Source organism: Python bivittatus, unplaced genomic scaffold (assembly GCF_059951505.1).
Source record: "Python bivittatus isolate LINGU-HERP-01145 unplaced genomic scaffold, Pbiv_v1 ctg000850_np1212, whole genome shotgun sequence".
Taxonomy (NCBI): Eukaryota; Metazoa; Chordata; class Lepidosauria; order Squamata; family Pythonidae; genus Python; species Python bivittatus.
This window is the reverse complement of record NW_028277112.1, coordinates 22,847,433-22,867,709: the sequence shown is the minus strand read 5'-3', so window position 1 is coordinate 22,867,709 and position 20,277 is coordinate 22,847,433. Positions and strand designations below refer to the sequence as shown.

The 20,277-nt window shown below is 39.8% G+C and overlaps 1 protein-coding gene across 5 annotated transcripts in view; it reads left to right on the top strand.

Moving 5' to 3' along the window:
* The window catches only part of SEMA6A (semaphorin 6A), a 169,905-nt gene extending 150,358 nt beyond the window's left edge, over nt 1-19,547 (top strand). For all 5 annotated transcript variants that reach the window (XM_088129845.1, XM_025165726.2, XM_025165727.2 and 2 more), the window contains one exon: nt 15,421-19,547. In XM_088129845.1, the coding sequence (XP_087985971.1) occupies nt 15,421-16,610 (1,190 nt within the window). In that variant the 3' untranslated portion in view covers nt 16,611-19,547. The remainder of the gene's footprint in view (nt 1-15,420) is intronic.
* The last annotated feature ends 730 nt before the right edge of the window (nt 19,548-20,277 follow it).

Below are 20,277 nucleotides of genomic sequence, written 5' to 3'. Positions count from 1 at the left end.
TTTATAATGTTATGATTTATTTTGATGATCTAATTAAAATCACTTTTTTTTTTTTTTGCAAATTCTAAAAGCAGTGTAATAATTGATAGTTGTTTCAAAGTACTTGAAATCCCAAAGATTTGTCTGGTTAAGATTATATTCAAGGTGGGTTTTCCCCCCATTTTTTAAAATTATTCATGCAGAGTAAATAAGCACCAAATCCTATTTGTTGAGTATCCTTATTTACTTAAAAAAGAGATGGTTTCCCCAAACTATGAGTGAGTGGGAGCAAGGCATGTATTACATACCTTAGAAGAACAGAAGATGCTGTTGAAAATAAACAAATGGGAAGATTGGAGAATGGATGGAAAATGTCCAGATCTGTGGGATCCAACAATGGCTTCTTGAGGAGGGGGTAGACTACAGTCTCTTTCGGACCTGGCAGAATTACTCCCTCCCTCAGAGAAGCACCACCACATGAGTCCATCCACATGTCATCTCCTGAGGGACCTTAACAGCCAGGAGAGACATGTCTCTCCCTGGATCTAAAATACAGGTGGCTAAACTCACACTCCTGAGGACACTGCCCGCTTCATCAGGACTAACAGATTCAAACACTTTTTGGGCAACCAAGCATGACTGTGCCTCAGTTAACTCCATAGGACCTGCCAGCTGAAGTCTAACTCTCAGCAAATCCAAATGACTTCTGACAGATTTATACCTAGAATAGTCCTCAGAATGGCCTGTAAATGTTCCTCTGTTTCCTCCTAATCTAGAAGGGCCCTAGTCACCTTAAACAGGGCAGCTAGCCAGCTCTCTGCAGATGCAATAAAGGTGTTTTCCCGTCCTTGTCACTACAAGGTAATTCCATGTGTTTATTATTTTTATTAAAGATTTTTTAAAAGAAAGATAAGAACTAATACAAACTAATATAAAAGAAGAAAAAGAGAAAAAAGAAAGAAATCAAAGAGAAAGCTAAAAGTGCAAGAAAGGGAAAAAAGTAAAAGAAAAATAGAAAAGAAAAAAGGATACAAAGTAGCTTCCAATCTTCTTTACAGCAGTTAATAAGTACAATTATAAATTTACTTCTTACTCTATGGTTACAACATAACTCTCTTCTTTCTATAATATATCCTGTCTAATCATCAAAATCATAAATCATAAGTTCTTTTTTTTTCTGTCTTACGCAGATAGTCCATAAGGGGGTTCCAGTCAGCAATAAATGTAGATATTGTCTTTTCTCTGATCAAAAAAGTCAATTTAGCCATCTCAGCAAGCTCCATCCTCTTCACCAACCATTCCTCCATTGTGGGTAATGCCAAATCTTTCCATCTTTGTGCATACAATAATCTCACTGCAGTTATGTACAAAACAAAGTTCCATAATTGTTTTTCAACTGTTTGTCCATCAGTCCCAAAAGAAAGACCTCTGGTCTCAATTGTATAATAATATTTAAAATCCTCTGAATCAGTGTATGTATTGGAATCCAAAATTTTCTAGTTTTTTTATACACATCCACTAAACATGATAAAATGTCCCTTCTTCTTGTTCACATTTCCAACATAAATTTGAAGTTCCTTTATACATTCTAGACAATTTCTCTGTTGACATATACCAACAGTACATCATTTATAAAAATTCTCTTTAAGATTATAACATAGTGTAAATTTCAATCCTTTCAACCACGTATTTTCTCATTGTTCCATCTGTATATTATAACCAAATATTTTAGCCCACTTTATCATACATACTTTCACTTGTTCTTCTGTTTCAAATGTCAATAGAAGTTTATACATTTTATCAGTTACATGTTCATCATTTGTATTCAATTCTATTTCAGACTCAGTCTTACAGTGTTCAAAACCATAAACTCTTTTGTCTACTTTAAATCTTTCTAATAATTGTAAATCAGAGAACCATTGACAGCTGTAAGGTAATTCTTAAAGGCTCTTATCTGTGCTCAGTCACATTCACTCTTCCTTTTCCTCCAGTGTTCTAGGACACATCACGTCATCATCCAAGGTTCCTCTGAAAATCAGGGGGTGCTCCAGAATCCATGACATAAATAGCCACCAGATAGGCAATGCAGTCCAAGACTGTCATAATCCCATTATTCCAGGCAGCAATTAAGGTCTCAGCCAAAGTGTGCACCAGAGCCTCAAGGACAAGCCTAAGTTCCCTCTGGAACCCAACAGGGTCCATTAGACACTTGTGATGAATTGATTGTATAGGCCCGTCCTCCCTGCAGTGGAGTGCAGCCAGGGAGAACTCCAAGCTGGGTGATCTTACCATGACAAGGGATTGATGGTAAGATCCCCAAAATTCAGATCACATCACCACTACTCTGAGACAAAGAACAGATCAAATGTGTATCCCCCACTATGAGTCAGGTCCTCAATTAGATGGATCTGGTCAATGGTAGCCATGAACTCCCAAGCTGCCTCTGAATCTGCACCTAGAGAAGGCAGCTTGAAGTCTCCCAATACTGAGTTTGGTGACTCAACCATCAACCCAGCTGCAGCATCAAGCAGTTCAGGTAAGGAGGCTGGTACACTGGCAGCAATCCCATCTGATCCCTCCCCCCCCCCCCATGCTGTTATCCCTTACTATCCCTCCATCTTTGTACTCTTTTATTTTTTGTTGTTTCTGCTAGAAGGAAGGGACTGTGTGAACTTGAAAATTTCTATGTTTGAGAGTAGCTAGTGTATGAATAAATGGTTGATATGTGCAATGGGTTCAATTAATTTTATAAATGAAACACCTTTATTTACAGGTAATTAATTGTAATGCAGTTGGCCATGTGCTTTTTTTAGAGTGTTTCTTCAGGAAGATATATGCATGTTTGCATGCACGTGTATATTTATTGGGGAGGATGAAATTTACAAGATTGTTTCATCTGGAGTAGGAATCCTAGGTTGACAAGGTTGGGGAAATTGGCATTGCACAGGACTTTTGTCCGTTTATAATGTTTTCTATCTATTCTTTCCTATTGAGAGATTGTCTTAAATTCAAGATTGTATTCCTTTCAGGTAAACATGGTAATACAGCAGATTTATACAATGGGTAAATGGCCAGATAGTTCTCAAGAATATAGCAGCTTCATAAAGAAAGGCTATTGATTTTGTTTTTCATCATCTCTTATGCCAAAGAGTATAACAGTATAATATATATTTACACTTCAATCACAATTATTAAATTATAGTTATGAGTGCAGCATTTGTCGCATCTGCCATTAATCATATTACCCAAACATATATGAGATGATACAGATGATCGTACACTCTATGGATGGGTACCATTTGAAGGATCATGAGCTGTAGTTCATCTTTCAGATCTTCCAAGGGGTGATGGAGGCCCCGCATTGATGTAGTGATGTTACCAGAAGGGGTGGAGCTGAAGTTCTGTGTCTTATTTCTTTCCACTTTTCAGAGTAGGAGTTAAGAATCATAGTGGGGTGGGATAGCCCTCAAAGGCAAACATCTTCCATTCTAACTTGAATGGAATTGTAACACTGGGTAAAAAAAATTAAAATCATGTTGCTCAAATTTTGCCACAAATTTTAGCAGAGCAATCTCAAGGTGTTGGGATGCCATAATACTTGTAACCATCTGAGTTGCTATACCCCAAATCAAGTCTTTCTGATTTTGGTGCAGAAATATGATAACATTTTTGTTGCAAGGCCAAACAGTCAATCAATGCATTACTTGCAATTATAGCTTGTTAATATTCACCTGATGTTTGTGATCCATTCTGAAGTTTTCCAGCTATCATAAAACAACTAGAAAAATGAAGTTTTTGGGTTGAGAAGAAAATTTTTTAAAAACTGTGCATAGAGTGTCAACATTTTACAAAACAAATCTCTTTTTTTTTATTATTCCAAAAATAGATTCAGATTAAGAAACTGCTGGTTTTACCTGCAAAAGCAGAGTAAATTGCCTCTACCAAAATGGATTTTAACACTGTCACTGTACTTTTCTTTAAGATTTTTCCTGATCAAAGAGCAGTAAATATGGTTAACAATTAAACATTTGTTATTTCTAGGACATGCCCCTGCACTCAGGTAGAATCTTTAAAATACTTAGAGCTGGTGAGAAGCAGCAGAAAAGTATGTGCCTACAAAGCTTCTGGAACTCTTAACTGCCCTGCCCTGGGGGTTCTATTGTCTTTCTGTAACTGTCATCCAGCTAACAATTGAGATGTTGAGCTGTGTCTGCCTATAACCTGTTGCATTTCTAATGTCCCAGCTGGCACAGAGATCCATGACTGTATCTCCACCATCTGGAACAAGATAGTGTGTGTAGGTTTCCCAATCAGATGGATGTTTTTAAGTTCATTTCAGAGATGAAAATAAATGCCTGTAGATCAGGATCTTTGGGATCCATCTCTCATCTAGTTATGTTTATTGATGGTAGAATGTCTTACAATATACATTTTAAGACCTGGGGGATTGGGGAATTGGGGGATAGGAGTTTCCCCTTCAGTATCATCCCCCTTATGCATATTCAGCACATATGCAGTCATACTCTGTGAACAATGCTAAAGGTGTTCATCAGAAAAAGTGATCCAGAACCTAATGCACCAATGAGTCTCTGGCTTACGCTTTCCTCTGAGCTATTTAACGCCCAAGTTCTAAAATAGTTTCCAGGATTATATCATTTATTTTTGTTTATTTTTTTCTTTGAACACATGAGAGTACTTTCAAAAACACAGAGAAAAAGGAAAGAAAATAAATACCTAAGATAAAATAGCTTATACTATCAATGTCATTAACTAATCCAGAAACACAGTGATAACAAAAGCCTTGGCAAATGTTGTTCTTCCAGCCCTACTCCAACTCATTTATACAAACCAATAGGCCTTTGTTCCAAAGATGGCTTTTATTCAAAGTATTTGCCAAACACAAACAACTTTTTAAGCAAGCCAACAGCACAGTTATTGACTGACACTAGATGCAAGAAAGGCATTTGAGCAATCTGCTAACAAAACAGTAGAAATTTAATTTCTAGCTTTATCTTCTAGCTACAACTCCATAGTTTTGTGCATGCAGACTCTCTTGGAGAAGCATGAAACAATTCCATCCTCTGCCAGGCTCTTAATCTTTAACTCTTCTCAGATGTAGGAATCAGAGTTCAGAATAGTTAGGCCTTTGAGTAGCCATGTGTCTGTGGAGAACTTCCTTGGTACCTTCTGGGCTTCCAGCTCTACCTTATTTCATTTTTAAAGGTACTTCTGGAGCCTGAAGTAGCTGAAAGAATAGATGCCTATACAGTTAGATGCATAAACTTCTTGTCAGATGATTTGAATGTATCTAAGAATAGTTAATTATGAAATAAAATCATAATATGTCTATCTATATATGTAAAGCTCATTTCAAGATGTGCTTCTTCCCTCCTCTCATTGGAGATATTTTAGCTTAATCACACTTTATTTCTCTAACAACATGTGCTCATCCTTAATTTTATAAAATCCAGAGTGGAAGGTTTATCCTGAATCAGTTGCACTTATGCACATGGGCAGTAAATTCAATCCTGTGTGAAACATGCAGAGCCCCTTAAGCATTCAGGGGACTTACAGTACTTCTAGAGACAACTACTTAGAACTCTAGGATGTTTCAGCAGTATTCCTTACTCATTTTTTCAAGTCATAATTAAACCTTCAGGATAAGTATACACTCAGGATGCCCTCTTTATTTTTTTTTTATAGAGATATATAAACTGATTTTTAACTTGTATTATTCAGTATTATCTACCCTCAATATATTTACCTCCACATGCCTTGAACTAACCTCCCAAATCAGAAACCAGATTGGCAGTGAACACTTCTGGAGGGTATTAGGTTAGGGAAGACTGGTCTACAGTTACAAGTAGCAGTTGGCCAAAGTCCCAATACCAAGCTAAAGAGAATGAACCTAGACAATGAACCTAGGAGATTTTGTGTGCAAAGCATATACTTTTCATTGAGTTCCAGTATAAGTGAAACAGATTAGTAATTTTAGCTAAAAGCCAGTTCCTTTGCATCTGTTTGCTTTTGATGAACGCATTGATTCTGTGATTGTCTGCTGTGTACAAGACTTAGCATCTCAGGATAAATACTTAAGCCCTGAAGATGTGCATATTGTTGCTGTTTCCACACTTCAGAAGCCATGACTCAGTGGCAGACTGAATAGTTGCATGTAAAAAACCCTGGGTTCATGTCCCACCTGTTCCAAAAAGGGTTGAGAAAAATTGCTACTTGAAGCCCCAGAGAACCACTGCTGGTCAATGTTAACAGTGCATGGGCCATCTCATTACAAAGCAGCTTCTTATATTCTTGTTATCCTTCGGTGTGTTTTGCTCTCAGCTTTACTTATTGTGGATTCAATAAATGCATTTGAAGTCATGGAAATGTTTTAGAGAATTTTAAAAAATCAAAGCATAGCCCTTTAATATACAAGTTCAGTCATCCTTTCCTCTGCACAGTAATGCAAATTTTTGGGTTTATTTCTGACTTGCCCCGAGATACACTCACACATCCAAGAAGAGAGCTTGTCTTTTTATCATAATGGTGCCTGAAAAGCAGATTAACCTCTCAGCAACCCTGCATGCTATCTGTCTGCAAATACCCAACAAATATCTTCAGTAGCATGTTTTGTGCATTTGATTTTTCATTCTTAGACTGCATAAATCACTCATCATTTACTATGAATCAAACATTTTTGAATATTTTGAGAGTTAATGCCATAAGTAAGGGTCTGTCCTTCAATTTTCTTTTTCTTGAGAGCATATTAATACTTTTCCAAGAATCTCAAGAGGGTCCAGCCTTATTAAGTAACTATCTGAGTTATTTAATCAAGGTTAGATATTTAGTTCAATCTGTTCTCATTTTGTATGGCTCAGTATGATGGAGGAGAGAAGATAAAGATATTTTAGAGCAGGGTTTCTCAACCTTGGCAACTTTCATCTGAAAGCTGCCAAGGTTGAGAAACACTGATTTAGAGGTATCTATTGGTAGGATTTTTTGTGGCCATACTTGGCAATGGATAACATGGATTCATGTCGCTACGCTTATGTGTCACCTGGTGAGCAAGTATGGCAGGCACAAAGTGCTGTTTACAGATGTGTCTCAGTGTACTGATTTATCATGTTAGTGATAAATGTATGTATGAATCTGTCAGTGTTAATTTATTGTATTAGCCCGATATATTGCCTAATTTAGATAATACCCCATCTCCACCCCATCCTCTCTGTGCAGCCTGGAAGAGGTTAAGCACAACAGGGGTATTCCTGCTTGTCAGGAAAGGGTTTTCTCAGCTTCAGTCCAACCCATTGCAAGGTAGGAGAATGAAAGAGAGTTTTCTATGCAACCCCCACTATTAGTTGCCTCTCCTGGTCTCCTGAAGAGTAGTATTGTGAGAGTGGTATTTCCTTCAAATAAAAGCTTCAATGATAAGCATTCTTTTTAAATACTGTACCGTAGTATGTTCCTGAAACACACTTTGTAAACAGTGTATCATTCAAACCTGTGCTTTGGTCCTAAAAGTAGGAGTTCTAAGCATGCATTCGTTTGTTTGCTTGTTCATCACATTGTTTAATCTACCATGTAGTTTTGCTTTGGAGAGCTTCTCAAGGAGTGCCTGTTTCTCTCTCATTCTTGTGCATATTTGCAGTTTCAGAATCAACACTGCTGCCAGGAGCTTGGAACACCAGGTGGCAATACTACCACTAAACTGGTTGCATGCCTGCCTGGCAAGGAGAGAGGGAGAAGAAAGATGGGTCTGGGTGGGCCCATGTGGCAAGCAGCTCATGCACCCTCACTTTGGCTGCTGGCAGCTGCTAGCCTCAATCCAGAATTGCTGAGTTGTGTAGGGAAAAGTTAACAAGCAGTTTGCAGAACTACACCAAACTGGCTAGTAACATCCCAATGCATTCTACATCAACCCTGTTTTCTATCTTTTTTTCATACCTGGGACAAGCAAATAGAAGAAATAATCCCCTATCCATTCACTCTGGTACCTCTTAAAATAAAATAAATAGGTTCTACAACAAACTTTCCATAGTTTTCTTAATACTGCCGATCTGTGAAACAATATTCACCCTTTGGTGGATTTTCTGAATTTTTGCATTTCTTGATTTTGAACATTATCAGAAATCCATGAAGGTCTTCTTGATCTATCCAGGGAGTCTGAGTGGACAAATAACACTGGAGTTTGGTGTTTGTTTCATTTACTTCACACCCAAAGTCATTCAACATGTTCTGAGCCCTTGTGAAAAAATTATTCCCCATCCTATTTCAATCAATTCATTTAAATGGAAAACAAGGCCAGTTGTGCCAGCACATCATTCACTGATCAGAGCTGATTTGGGTCAGCCCTGCTTTAAATAAGTCTCACAAATAAATTCTCACCATGCAGATTCTAGAGATGTTTCATGAGCTGCTCCCAAGAAATGTCTGTAAAAAGGTTCTAAAGCTCTGGGGTTCCACCAATCCACAGTCAGAGACATAATCTTCAAAGGGAGAATATTGTGGATAATGGTGAATCTTCCCAAGACTGGCTATACTGTAAAACTACTCCAAGAATTCAGTATAAAATCATCCAGGAAGTAATAAAAGATTCCAGAAGAACATCCAGGAATTTGTAGCACGCACTCACTTTAGCTAAAGACTGTGTACATGAGAGAGGTAAAAAGGGGATACATTGGAGAGAAGTGAGACAGAAACTATTCTCCCTAGAAAGAACAATGATGCTTATCTCAAGTTTGCCAGAAAAGCACCAGGATGACCCTCTAGATTTTTTGAGGAACGTTCTAGGACAGACAAGTCCAAAGAAGAACTTTTCAGGCCACATGGATGTTATTATGTTTAGTGGAAAACAGACATTATGCAATAAGACTCTCATACCAGCTGTCAAGCATGAAAGTGGTATGTCATGCCTTGAGGATGCTTTGCTGCCTCAGGACCTGAGTGACTTGCCATCATTGAAAGAAGCATGAATTCTGCTTTGTATCAGAGAATTGTACAGGGGAATATCAGTCCACTTAACCTGAAGCTGAAGCAAAAATGGATCATCTAGCAAAACAAGGATCTCCACCCATGCAAACCCTTTTGTAAGAGAATAAGGACAAATGCAGGTTTTTGGAATGGCCAAGTCAGTGTTCAGATCTAAAGCTCGAAGAATGTTGGGCAGGACCTGAAACAAGTGGATCATACTAGAAAGCCCTCAAATGTTACTGAGTTGAAGCAATTCACCATGGAGGAATGGGTGAGAATTCTTATGCAGTTATATGAGAGACTGATCATCAGTTATGGGAAGAGCTTGGTTGTAGTGGTTGCTCCTACAAGTTACTAAATCTAAAGGAGCAAATATTTTTTCACACAGGCACATTCCATGTTGGATTACTTTGTTTACAAAGTGCAGGAAACAATAAATGGACCTTACCCTTAGCGTCATTAGTACACTCAGATTTCCTTAATAATCAGTAGGGTCCACAGGAAACTCTGATGACATTTAGTGGCAAAGATATACAAAAACTCAGAAAATTTGAAAGAGGGTAAATACTTTTTCTTAAAACTGTATGCAGAAATCCAGCATACAGAAATTGTATTTTTTACATTTGCTAGGGCTACCAGTTCTGAATGGCAGAACTCCAGTTGACTATTAGGTGACAAAGAGATTTGGAAAAATATTTTGTTTTCATCTAGTGGTCATCCAGATTTTTAGCCATATCTGATAGCCCTAACATTTGCACAGAAAAGTTACTAAGGGCACTGCCTTAGTTTTATACTGTCAGAGGAATACCATACTCTGAAAAGAACTAATGAAGCTGAGATGAACTACAATTATCCAGAAATGGCAATGAACCATATTCACATATTCAAATCTAAATCTGATGAATACCAGCTGCCTTTAGCTCTCCCAAAATAAATAGCTGACTATGTTTTATTTTATCCCAGCCATATCAGAAAGGTCTTATAATGTGTATTAAGCTTTTACAGACTTTTCAGTTTAACTAAAACATCCAATTCCATTTCCTGTCTCTCCATAATAAGACTTAAATCTGTTTTAAATTTACACTTATAGAAAATCCTGGGGTGGGGCAGAGAAGTGTGAAAAATTCCAAATTAATACACCACTTTCCTGAACCAAAATAATCACAGGCAGACCTTGTGATGGGAGCACAATCCTGTTATCAGTGGATACGCTAAAACCTTCATTGACTGTATTTCAGAAATGAAATTATAGTGTCTATAGGGATATGCTTCTAACACAATAAAGCTGACACTTTATGAATGAATTATTTTCTCCATTATAAACTAAAGGAGCAATATAACTAGCCTCAAGTCACTCAGCTGCAGAACTGACAAACATCCTGGAAGATATCTTTTCAGATCTGGAGGTGTAAGGGAAGTGGATGGGAGACACTTCTCAGCCGACCACAGCAGGCATCATTCCAAGATGGGAAGCTGAAAATTGCTGCCATGTTCTCTTCACGTACAATTTCTGCTCAGCACTTGTAGTTACTGAAACGTTATACACTAATTAGAAGTTTCCTCATCACCCCTTCCAAAAATCCCATTGTATTTCACTTACCAAGCCTTGCTCCCATTTCTATGGATTCCAGCATTTGCAGAGAGGAAAAAAAGTTATTGCCTTGACATCTGCTCCATATTAGATTCAACAATAAGGACACAGTGACAGATCCCCACTGTGGAAACCACCGTGGCCACTTTACGCAGTCCCTGGGGTCATTGGATTGCTGTAGCTGTGAAGACAAAGAGTTACCCTTAGTGAATGATGGGATCACAAAAATAATAGGCACCTTTAGCACCATTTTGTTGACATGCATGTAACATTGAATATAAAGTAATAAAAATATTTTGTCTAGACTGAAACAAAGAGGATCAAACATCACTGATAATAATATATAGTTATTTATGCTGCACGTGTGCCCATTTTGTAGAGATAACTCTGTTTGTCTCTCAGTAAGCCTTGGCAAGAGAGCTAGTTTGGTGTAGTGGCTAAGGCATCAGGCTAGAAAATGGGAGACTGTGAGTTCTAGTCCTGCCTTAGGCAGAAAGCCAGCTGGGTGACCTTAGGCCAGTCACTCTCTCTTAGCCCTAGGAAGCAGGCAAACCACTTCCAAAATCTTGGCAAGAAAACTACAGGGACTAGTCCAGGCAGTCACCAGGAGTCAACACTAACTTGAGGGTGAAGAGAGGGAGAGGGAGAGGGAGAGGGACGGAGGGAGGGAGGGACGGAAGGAAGGAAGGAAGGAAGGAAGGAAGGAAGGAAGGAAGGAAGGAAGGAAGGAAGGAAGGAAGGAAGGAAGGAAGGAAGGAAGGAAGGAAGGAAGGAAGGAAAAAAAGAAAACTGGCAAAATTTGCCTTTTGTGGAGATAAGTGGAGCTTTACCACCATAATATGAATGCCATCTTTCTCTAATCTGATGCCTTTATGCAGATGTGTTTTGGTTGCCTTGGCTGGGAATCATGGGAGCTTAAGTCAGATACATTTGGAGAGCACCTAGCTGGGGAAAATGGCCCCACAAAAATGTCCCCATTTATATCAGTCAGCTGTCCTATAGTTATAATAATTTCACAAAGACAAGCTTGTTTGTTTTCATTCACCAATGAATGACCCCAAACTGGTCTTCCATTTGGCTTGGCTTGCCTTTCCCATCTGCTCTTCTCTAAAGTCTGTTTTTAGAAAACCCAGACATCGAGGGTTCTGTTGGTAACTTGCCATTTCTATTTATGATTTCAGAAGCAAGTCTGTCATGAGTTTGAACAAAGTTTGCCTCTCAGTGCTGTCTGTCTGTCTGTCTTTTTTAAAGATCCTTTTTGAAAAGCCCATAGTCATTGCTCTCTTTGCTTCAACTATGTTAATAACTTAATAACTTGACTAGTGAGAAATGTCAAGCACCACAGGATATTTTGTATTGTTGAACACAGTGAAGCTAGTGACATTTTACAAAGTGAACAAAGCCATCGTATTGTAAAATTCAGCTGGATCAGCCAGTTGATTTGTACATGATGCCAGCTGTTTCCTTAAGATCAGCGACATTTCTCTGAGATCATTTGGTGACTTTTGACACCATCAGCTGTGCTGTCCTTCAGGACTGCCTGGTTGGATTGGGCCTTGGGGCACTGTTTTTACATTGGACCCAGCCTTTCTTGTTGGGTCATATCTGGAAGGTGATGCTGGGGCACTGCTGTTTTACATCTGTAATACATGATGAACTCATGTATTCTCATGCTGGCTGGTGAATTCTGGGAGTTGAAGCCCACACATCTTAAAGTTCCCAAGGTTGAGAAACACTGATCTAAGGTATCTGGAGGGCTCCATCTTAAAACTGTAGTATTTGCAGGGTCCAGTTAGGCCATCAGGTCAACCTCTTTGCCCAGTGCAGGAATCCAAATTAAGACATTCCACACATATGCTTGTCTACCCTCTGCTTGAATGCATCTAGTCCAGAGAAGCTCCCCATCTCTGTGGGTAATTGTTCCCGCTGTCTAACTTCTCCATTACAAAGCTTTTTATCCACATGAAACTTGGTGGCCGGGCCGGGGGGCGGGGGGGGGGACCTTTTGTCTTCAGTAGCCAGTTCCAAAGAAGCAGTTGGTAAATTTGAACATTGACTGAATCCCATAATGGCTGGATGAGAGAAAACAAACTGAAGGTTTTTTTTCCAGACAAGATGAGATACTGTTGATAAACAAATGTATTTGACGATTAAGGATCAGGATGTTTGGGTGGGGGGGTCGGTTGCCAGGTTCATAGTCTAGAAGTGCTTTTTCATCCTCAGTTATCAGTAGATGATCTCTCTCTCTCTCTTTTTCCCTCTGTATGTAAGTAAGTATGTATGTATGTATGTGTGCATGTTACTGTTGTTGCAATCGTTGTCAGTTTGAATCAGTCCACTGCAGGATGAAGGCCTCTCTATTGAAGGCTGTGAACTGTAATCTACTATGCTGGTCTAGTGCAGGTTGCTAGATAAATGTTTCTTGACTTCCCAGTCTAGCGCTGAAGAAGAGTGACTAGCCCAATTCACCCAGCTGGCCTCTGTGCCTCGGGGATGACTACTTCCCTGTTCCTTATAGTGGGTGCTTCTATACCACACTGGCTCATATATATTTAACTACTAACTACTGTTACTGCATGGTGCTCTATTTGATGGTATCTTTGAAAAGTATCCAGAGGTTGCCAATTTGTTGGTTTTAATATGTGTTTTTTTTACTTTTCCAATTTCACATTTTTTTAGCTGCCTTGAGTTCTTGTTAGAGCAGAAAGGTGGTGATATAAATTAAAGTAATACTTAGAATCAGTCCTATGTATGATTTAGCCCCAGCACCGATCAAGAAGTTCTGCACAGCCTCCAGCTGAGCATGGGAAGCTGAGAGATAGAGGAAGTATTATTGCATCTATTTCCTGTATCCATATTTGGAGTACTGCTGTTTATGTAGGGACTAGGGAAAAAAGCTTAACAAGGACTGAGCATACACCGTGGTAACTGAATACCAGCTGCCAACTGGGGACAAAAATAAAAAATGGGAGGGGACAGAAAATGGAATGGGGCACATGGAATCCTGAATTCCATTTTCTTTCAGATCCACTTGTACTAATAGTGACAGAGCAGGAATTTGGAACAAAAGTCCAGGCCCCACTTGGTAGAATGAATAAGTGATCCATTCATGATGAGTTCATCATGTATTACAGATGTAAAAGTAGTGCACTAAAGAGGACCCCACTGCATCCAAAACCTAAAATGATACTGCAGAACTGCCTGCTTGGATTCCTCAATATAACATTAGTTTTTTGTTATCAAATTAACAAAGCATGAGAGATCCTCCTTTGTCCATTGGAAGCAGATAGAAACATTTTTCCCCTCTCTCAAAGCACCTAAGCCAAGTTTGTCTGATGAAATTGATTGGCAGGAGGCTCAGGAGAAACAAAACGAAGATCTTTTTCACCACATGCCTATGCACTTAATAGGGCGGGACTTGTTACAGTATATGAGAGTGGCAATGGGTTTAAATGAGGATTAGACCATTCATAGAAAGTGCCAGGGCTGTCTGTCACTTCTCCGTAAGAGGTGACTTGCCTCTGACAAGGCTGTCTGGGAGGTATGACTCCCAGGCTTAGAAGGGCTCTCCTCAAGGAGACCTCTTTGGCCCCATTTGCCTCCTATTTAGGAAAATGGCCAAAACACTGACTAAACTTTTGACTAAACTTTTGACTATTAATTCATTGCAATGATACTGATTCTGACTTTGATTTTAAATGTATTGATTTTAATGTCGTATTTTACATTCTATGTCTTTATTGGTTTTGTTTTTAGCCTTCCTGAGTGCTAATATAAACAAAAATCCAGGACATACATCTAAGGAAAAAAATGGGCATTCAGAGATGATACTTGAGTATGAGAGAGTTAGGGAAGTTTATTCTTCAAGTTTATTCTTAGCTATTTACTCCTTATATGAAATAGTAAATTGCTTATTGCAGCATAATAATTTCCATAGAGAGAGCTAATTTTAAAATCAGCCTTAAATTTTGAAAAGCATTTCAGCTTCTAAAATCATAAAGTTCACTTTGTATGTAAATATACCATGCATCTTGCATGACACTTTTATAAAAGGACAACAGTTCTGTTGCATGGTGAATAATGAGGTACCAACTCCATTAAAATAGTATTCTAATTCATTATGTGAAAAATCTGGGTTTTCTGTAAAGCCTTGTCATCTAGGACAATCAGCTTCATTGTTGCTGTGCTGCATAAGGATATTTTTTACATTTAATTACAGCAGTGTGGATTTTTACTACACATATTCAAATGATCTTCAAAATACGATGAGATTTTTAAGCAAACGTTTGTCATTATATAGCCCTAGAATCACAGAGTTGTAACTGACCTCACAGATCATCCAGTCCAGCTCTCTGGGCAGTGCAGATCTACTGAAGCATTTTGGATGGGTGACTATCCAGCCTTTGTTTGAAAATCTCATGGTTGGTTCCTGGCCAGTTATTGGATAGTAGAGGCACAGTCCATACTGGGGCATCAAAGCACCATTTGAGGAATTTGCAATCAAAATGTGTGATGGAATGGACTTATGAAGGCCAGGCTCAGGGAGATAAGCATGTTCTTAGCCCCCAGCAGGAGCGTGGGAAGTTCAAGAAGATGAGGCTGGCACCTCCCTAAGGAATTCATGGTGTTGTGACTGGCTGGCTTGGGAACTAGGGTTCAGTCTGGGGAGATTTTCTGTCTGGAGGTTGTAGCTAATAAATGCAACAGAACTGTATTTGCATTGTCTCTTGGAGTTCTTTGGGCTGAACCTGACAAAATGTGACATAATCCAAACCAATTATTCTGCCAGAGCACCAGAGAGGCATCTAGTGTATGTTTTTAAACTGATTCTTTCTATGTAAGCATGTACTTTTCTGCTTACCACTTTGTGATATTTGTTGCAGGAGTGATCCGAGAGAGTTATCTCAAAGGGCACGATCAGCTGGTGCCTGTCACCCTCCTGGCTATAGCAGTCATTCTTGCCTTTGTCATGGGAGCTGTCTTCTCGGGGATCATAGTGTACTGCATCTGTGACCATCGGCGTCGAGATGTGACCATCGTGCAGAGGAAAGAGAAGGAGCTGGTCCAATCTCGTCGAGGCTCAATGAACAGTGTCACCAAGCTCAGTGGCCTCTTTGGAGACACTCAGTCCAAAGACCCAAAACCTGAAGCCATTCTCACTCCCCTCATGCACAATGGTAAACTTGCTACTCCAGGAAGCACAGCCAAGATGCTCATCAAAGCCGACCAACATCATCTGGACTTGGCTGCTCTACCTACTCCAGAGTCCACCCCAACACTGCAGCAAAAGAGGAAGCCCAGCCGTGGCAGCAGAGACTGGGAGAGAAACCAGAATCTCATCAATGCCTGCACAAAAGATATTCCCCCAATGGCATCACCTGTGATTCCCACAGACCTTCCTCTCAGGGCTTCCCCCAGCCACATCCCAAGCGTTGTAGTCCTGCCTATTTCTCAGCAAGGCTATCAGCATGAGTATGTTGATCAGCCTAAAATGAGTGATGTGGCCCAGATGGCCATGGAGGACCAAAATGCCACCCTTGAGTACAAAACCATAAAAGAGCATCTCAGTGGCAAAAGCCCAAACCATGGGGTGAATCTTGTGGAAAACCTGGATAGCATGCCACCCAAAGTCCCCCAGAGGGAAGCTTCTCTTGGTCCCCCTGGGTCCTCTCTTGCTCAAAGCAGTCTAGGAAAACGCTTGGAGATGCATTCTTCTGCTTATAACGTGGACTACAAGAGAAACTACCCTACGAACTCGCTTACGAGAAATCACCAAACATCAACGCTCAAAAGAAATAACACTAATTCTTCTAATTCCTCCCACCTTTCAAGAAATCAGAGTTTTGGCAGGGGAGACAACCCTCCTCCTGCCCCACAAAGAGTGGACTCCATACAAGTCCATGCTGCTCAGGGTCAGACTGTGACTGTTTCTAGGCAGCCCAGTCTCACCACATACAACTCGCTGACAAGATCAGGGTTGAAACGTACACCATCATTAAAACCAGATGTACCCCCCAAGCCCTCCTTTTCCCCTCTTTCAGCATCCATGAAGCCAAATGATGCATGTACATAATCACTGTGGGGTGCGGGGGGGACAGCTGGTGATCAGAGTATATCCTTAAAGACCAGGATTCGGCAACAGCAATGCTAGTTTCAACTGACCAGGAAATGGCAATGCTGCAGGACCTACTGCTCTGGGGAAAAGTGGAATATTTTTAAGGAATCGGGCCATACAGTCTATGGTTTGCAACTGTAGGACCCACCCCCGCAACACAACAGCTCTTCACTCAAAAGACTAACCGCAAACGTTGAGCCAAAAGCACACTACACGAAAGATGACTGTGATCCTTCACTTTTAACTGCACAGAGCATCCTACAATTGGGAAATGAGTGCTTTGAAAGCAAAAATGCCCTGAGAAAGGAGCAACTCACAAAAGGAAAAAAGGAACCCATTGTTTAAGCTAACTCTTACTGAACTGTGGCAGACTCTTACTATATGCAGGTACTGTGAAAGCCCATCAGTGTTACAACCTTTTGATTATAGCAGATTTGCCATGTTGGGCAAGAACAACTCTGTCATAGGTTACTGCTACTCTTCTCTCTTAATGAATAACATGTGACTGTTAACGCAAATAACTCTTATTATTTATTGTTCATCTTTTTTGTCTTTTTTTAAATTCCTAAGGAAATCATTTCTGCCTACCATCATACAAGCAACTCTTTCCAGAAGGAAAAACAAAATACATTGAAAATTATGCCTATTTAACGTGAAACCCCATTAACTAGAGTAATTAAAACTCTTTTTATTTTTCCAATAAATTCACTGAGTTAAATAAGTTGGAGATGAAATTCTGAACTTTTGTGTTTGAACTCTCTGATGTCTTTCTGGAAAACAAACTAGAGGAGAATGCTTATTTCAATATTGGTCCATTCTGCAGGCTGGCTTTCAGCCTTTAGGTCAGGTTGCAAACCAAGGAAGAAACCTCCCACCACGCCATTCTCTCCCCAAAGTTCCCTTCTTCCTAAAGTAATGTCTATTCTGTAAGAACTCTCTGAACACTGCACTTCCATGCCCCATTGCCATGAACATGGTTTTTGTTGCTAGCTAATCCTTTCTGTGAAGGCAGCGACTTGATCTCTGCCATCTCATTTCACCCTTGCATGTGAGATGGCAAACCAGTGAACAAAAATGCACAGTGCAAATTCATCCATACACTGGTTACTGCCATGTGTAACTTAGTTTTACTACACAGGGTTTGTTTTGATGGGAATACATCTATTTTTTTCCCACATGTAAATTTGTGCCTTACACCCTCAGTTGTGTATATTTGTGAGCTTGTAGTATGTACAATCGTTCCCCTCTCTTTAGAGTAAATCAGATATTTATCTCCACCCTCTCTTACTCCCCTAGAGAACTGGAGGACGCACAGTTTCATGTTTCAGTTTGCAGAACTAATAGCCCTCTGATCCACAAGAAGACAAGGTGGTGGCAATATCCGTTGCTTTGGTGTGAATCCTAACCATGCCCATCTTGGCTTTCAAGTTACCTTTGTGCTATCCTGGCAGTATAGATGCTGTTTGGTGACAGCGTATCCTTCTACCTGAATATTTTGGTATCATTTCAGCATGGAAACCTATCCTTTCCCATTGCCAGCAGTGTGGCATATCACCAAAGTCAAGCACTGTGTGCCATTGGCATTCTGGCAGGAAAAAACCAGACACACAAGCCTAACACCTGTATAGCGCATGGAATGAAATGGAAATGAATATAAAGCAGGCTGGTTCCTGCTGGTTCCCAGTGACTGCAATAGGAAGGCAAACCCAGACAAATGGTGCATCACACTTTTTGTTGTAAGAGAGAAATCCAGCTTTCATTTGTTTTCATTTGTATGGATGGGTGGGGAAAATGGGGGCAGAGTGTGCGCAGGAATGTGTGGTTTGACAGTATCTTGGTTGCTTGTGCATAGATTTTGCTTTTGAACTGTCATTATACCTACGTCAACCTACTGTGGCAAAAGAGAGAGAAATGGATGTGCGTGTTTGATATTGTCTGGACAGAATGTTTGGGAAGGAGGAACAAGGTTTTGAAAGAGAAGATGTTTCTATACTCCAGTGGGGTTGGTTTTGCTGCCTCTGGGGGGAGTTCATTTGTGAATGATTTCCCTGGAAAGGAAAATCTTCAGGCTTGTAGCAGCATACAGATGGTCATTTGGAAAATCAGGATGATCAGAACCCAAGGTACCTGCTTCTGCTCTCCTTTTGGGTCTGCCTCCTGAGCTAAACCAGTTTGTTCACTGTTTGTTCACACACTCTGCGAGCTGTGCAGAGCAAAGTCAAAGCAATGCTTCTTTCCAGGATTTCATTTGTTTTCCCCTTACCCACCACCCCATGGTCTCTTCCTAAGCTGCGAGGGATTCATATGAAAAATAAACCAGAGTTTTGTTTTTCCTCCTTGAAGCTCAGTCCCTAAATTCTAAAGGGCATGGCACCTCCTTGCTACATCTTAGCCAAGCAGCCTGTTGTAATGTAGAAATGAAGAATTATTGCAGCTTTGTTCAGGGATCTGCCTTTATAATATACATCACGCCAATGACGGGGTTCACCTTGAGATGCCCATTTTTTATTCTAATCTGTTTTGTTTACTGTTCAGACCCTTCCATGTCTTTCCTCCTGCCCCTTGCCCCATTTTTACCCCTCTGCGTGTAAAGGTTCTTAGACCTACGTGTGCCTTTTCTTTCCACCCTTGGTATACACTGGTAGATGCAACCAAGTCAGACTCTCTCTTTTGTTGTAAAGTTGTAAAAAATATTGTGTTGTCACCAATTTCCCTACATCTCCACAAATTCCTAACATCATCAGATTCACAGTTTAATGTATGTTGTAAACAAAATTAAGAAGAAGAAAAGGGGGGAAAGAGTTGAAGTGTTTACGAAAGAAATAAAATGGCAAGGAAAGGGGGGGGGGAAAGGCTCTTGATGACAAAATAATAAAACCAGACTGTTCTACTTTATATTTAGTCTCCCGGCTCTTATTTACACATAAAAAAGGCATAAATTAGCATACCCTGCAGAATTACAAAAATAAATAAAAGTAGGTTTAAATAATAAATAAAACTGATGGGTTTTTTTTTCAGTAGCAGAAAATTTACAATGGAAGTCTTAGCAAAAAAGAGATAAAATTGTACCCCGCCTATTTTAAGTGCTTATAATTTGCCCTGGTAGAGGGCAGTAGTGCCCAAGAGACGCTCTACCGGTCAGCTAGAAGAAAAATTAAGTGCTAAATATTCAGATGCAGGGCTTCCCATCCTAAAATCAAAATAGAGTGCTCACTGCATGGATTCACATAGCCCACTAAGATATAACATGGTTTGTTGGTTTTGGCTTAATGTGTGAATTGTGCTTTGCCAGCCATGGTTTACTGATCAGTATGATGTGCCAACCCAGCAAATAGTGATTTATTCAGTAAATGGTGGTTCAGCAAACCCTAGTTGTGGGCAAAATGTGAACCAGGTCACTGTGTCACAAAAAGATACGGTTATGAAATAATTTGTAACCACCACAGTCCATGGTTCTCCAATAGATGTCCACTTGTTAGTGAATCACCAGAAAAAATTGCCAGAGAAAGGACAGTGTGAGAGAACCATGCAACACAAAGCTCCATAGGAACAAATCAAATGCTGCCTAGTTACCACATTCACCCTTCAGCACTAAGTTTCTATAAAGGAGGAGGAACTGCTACAT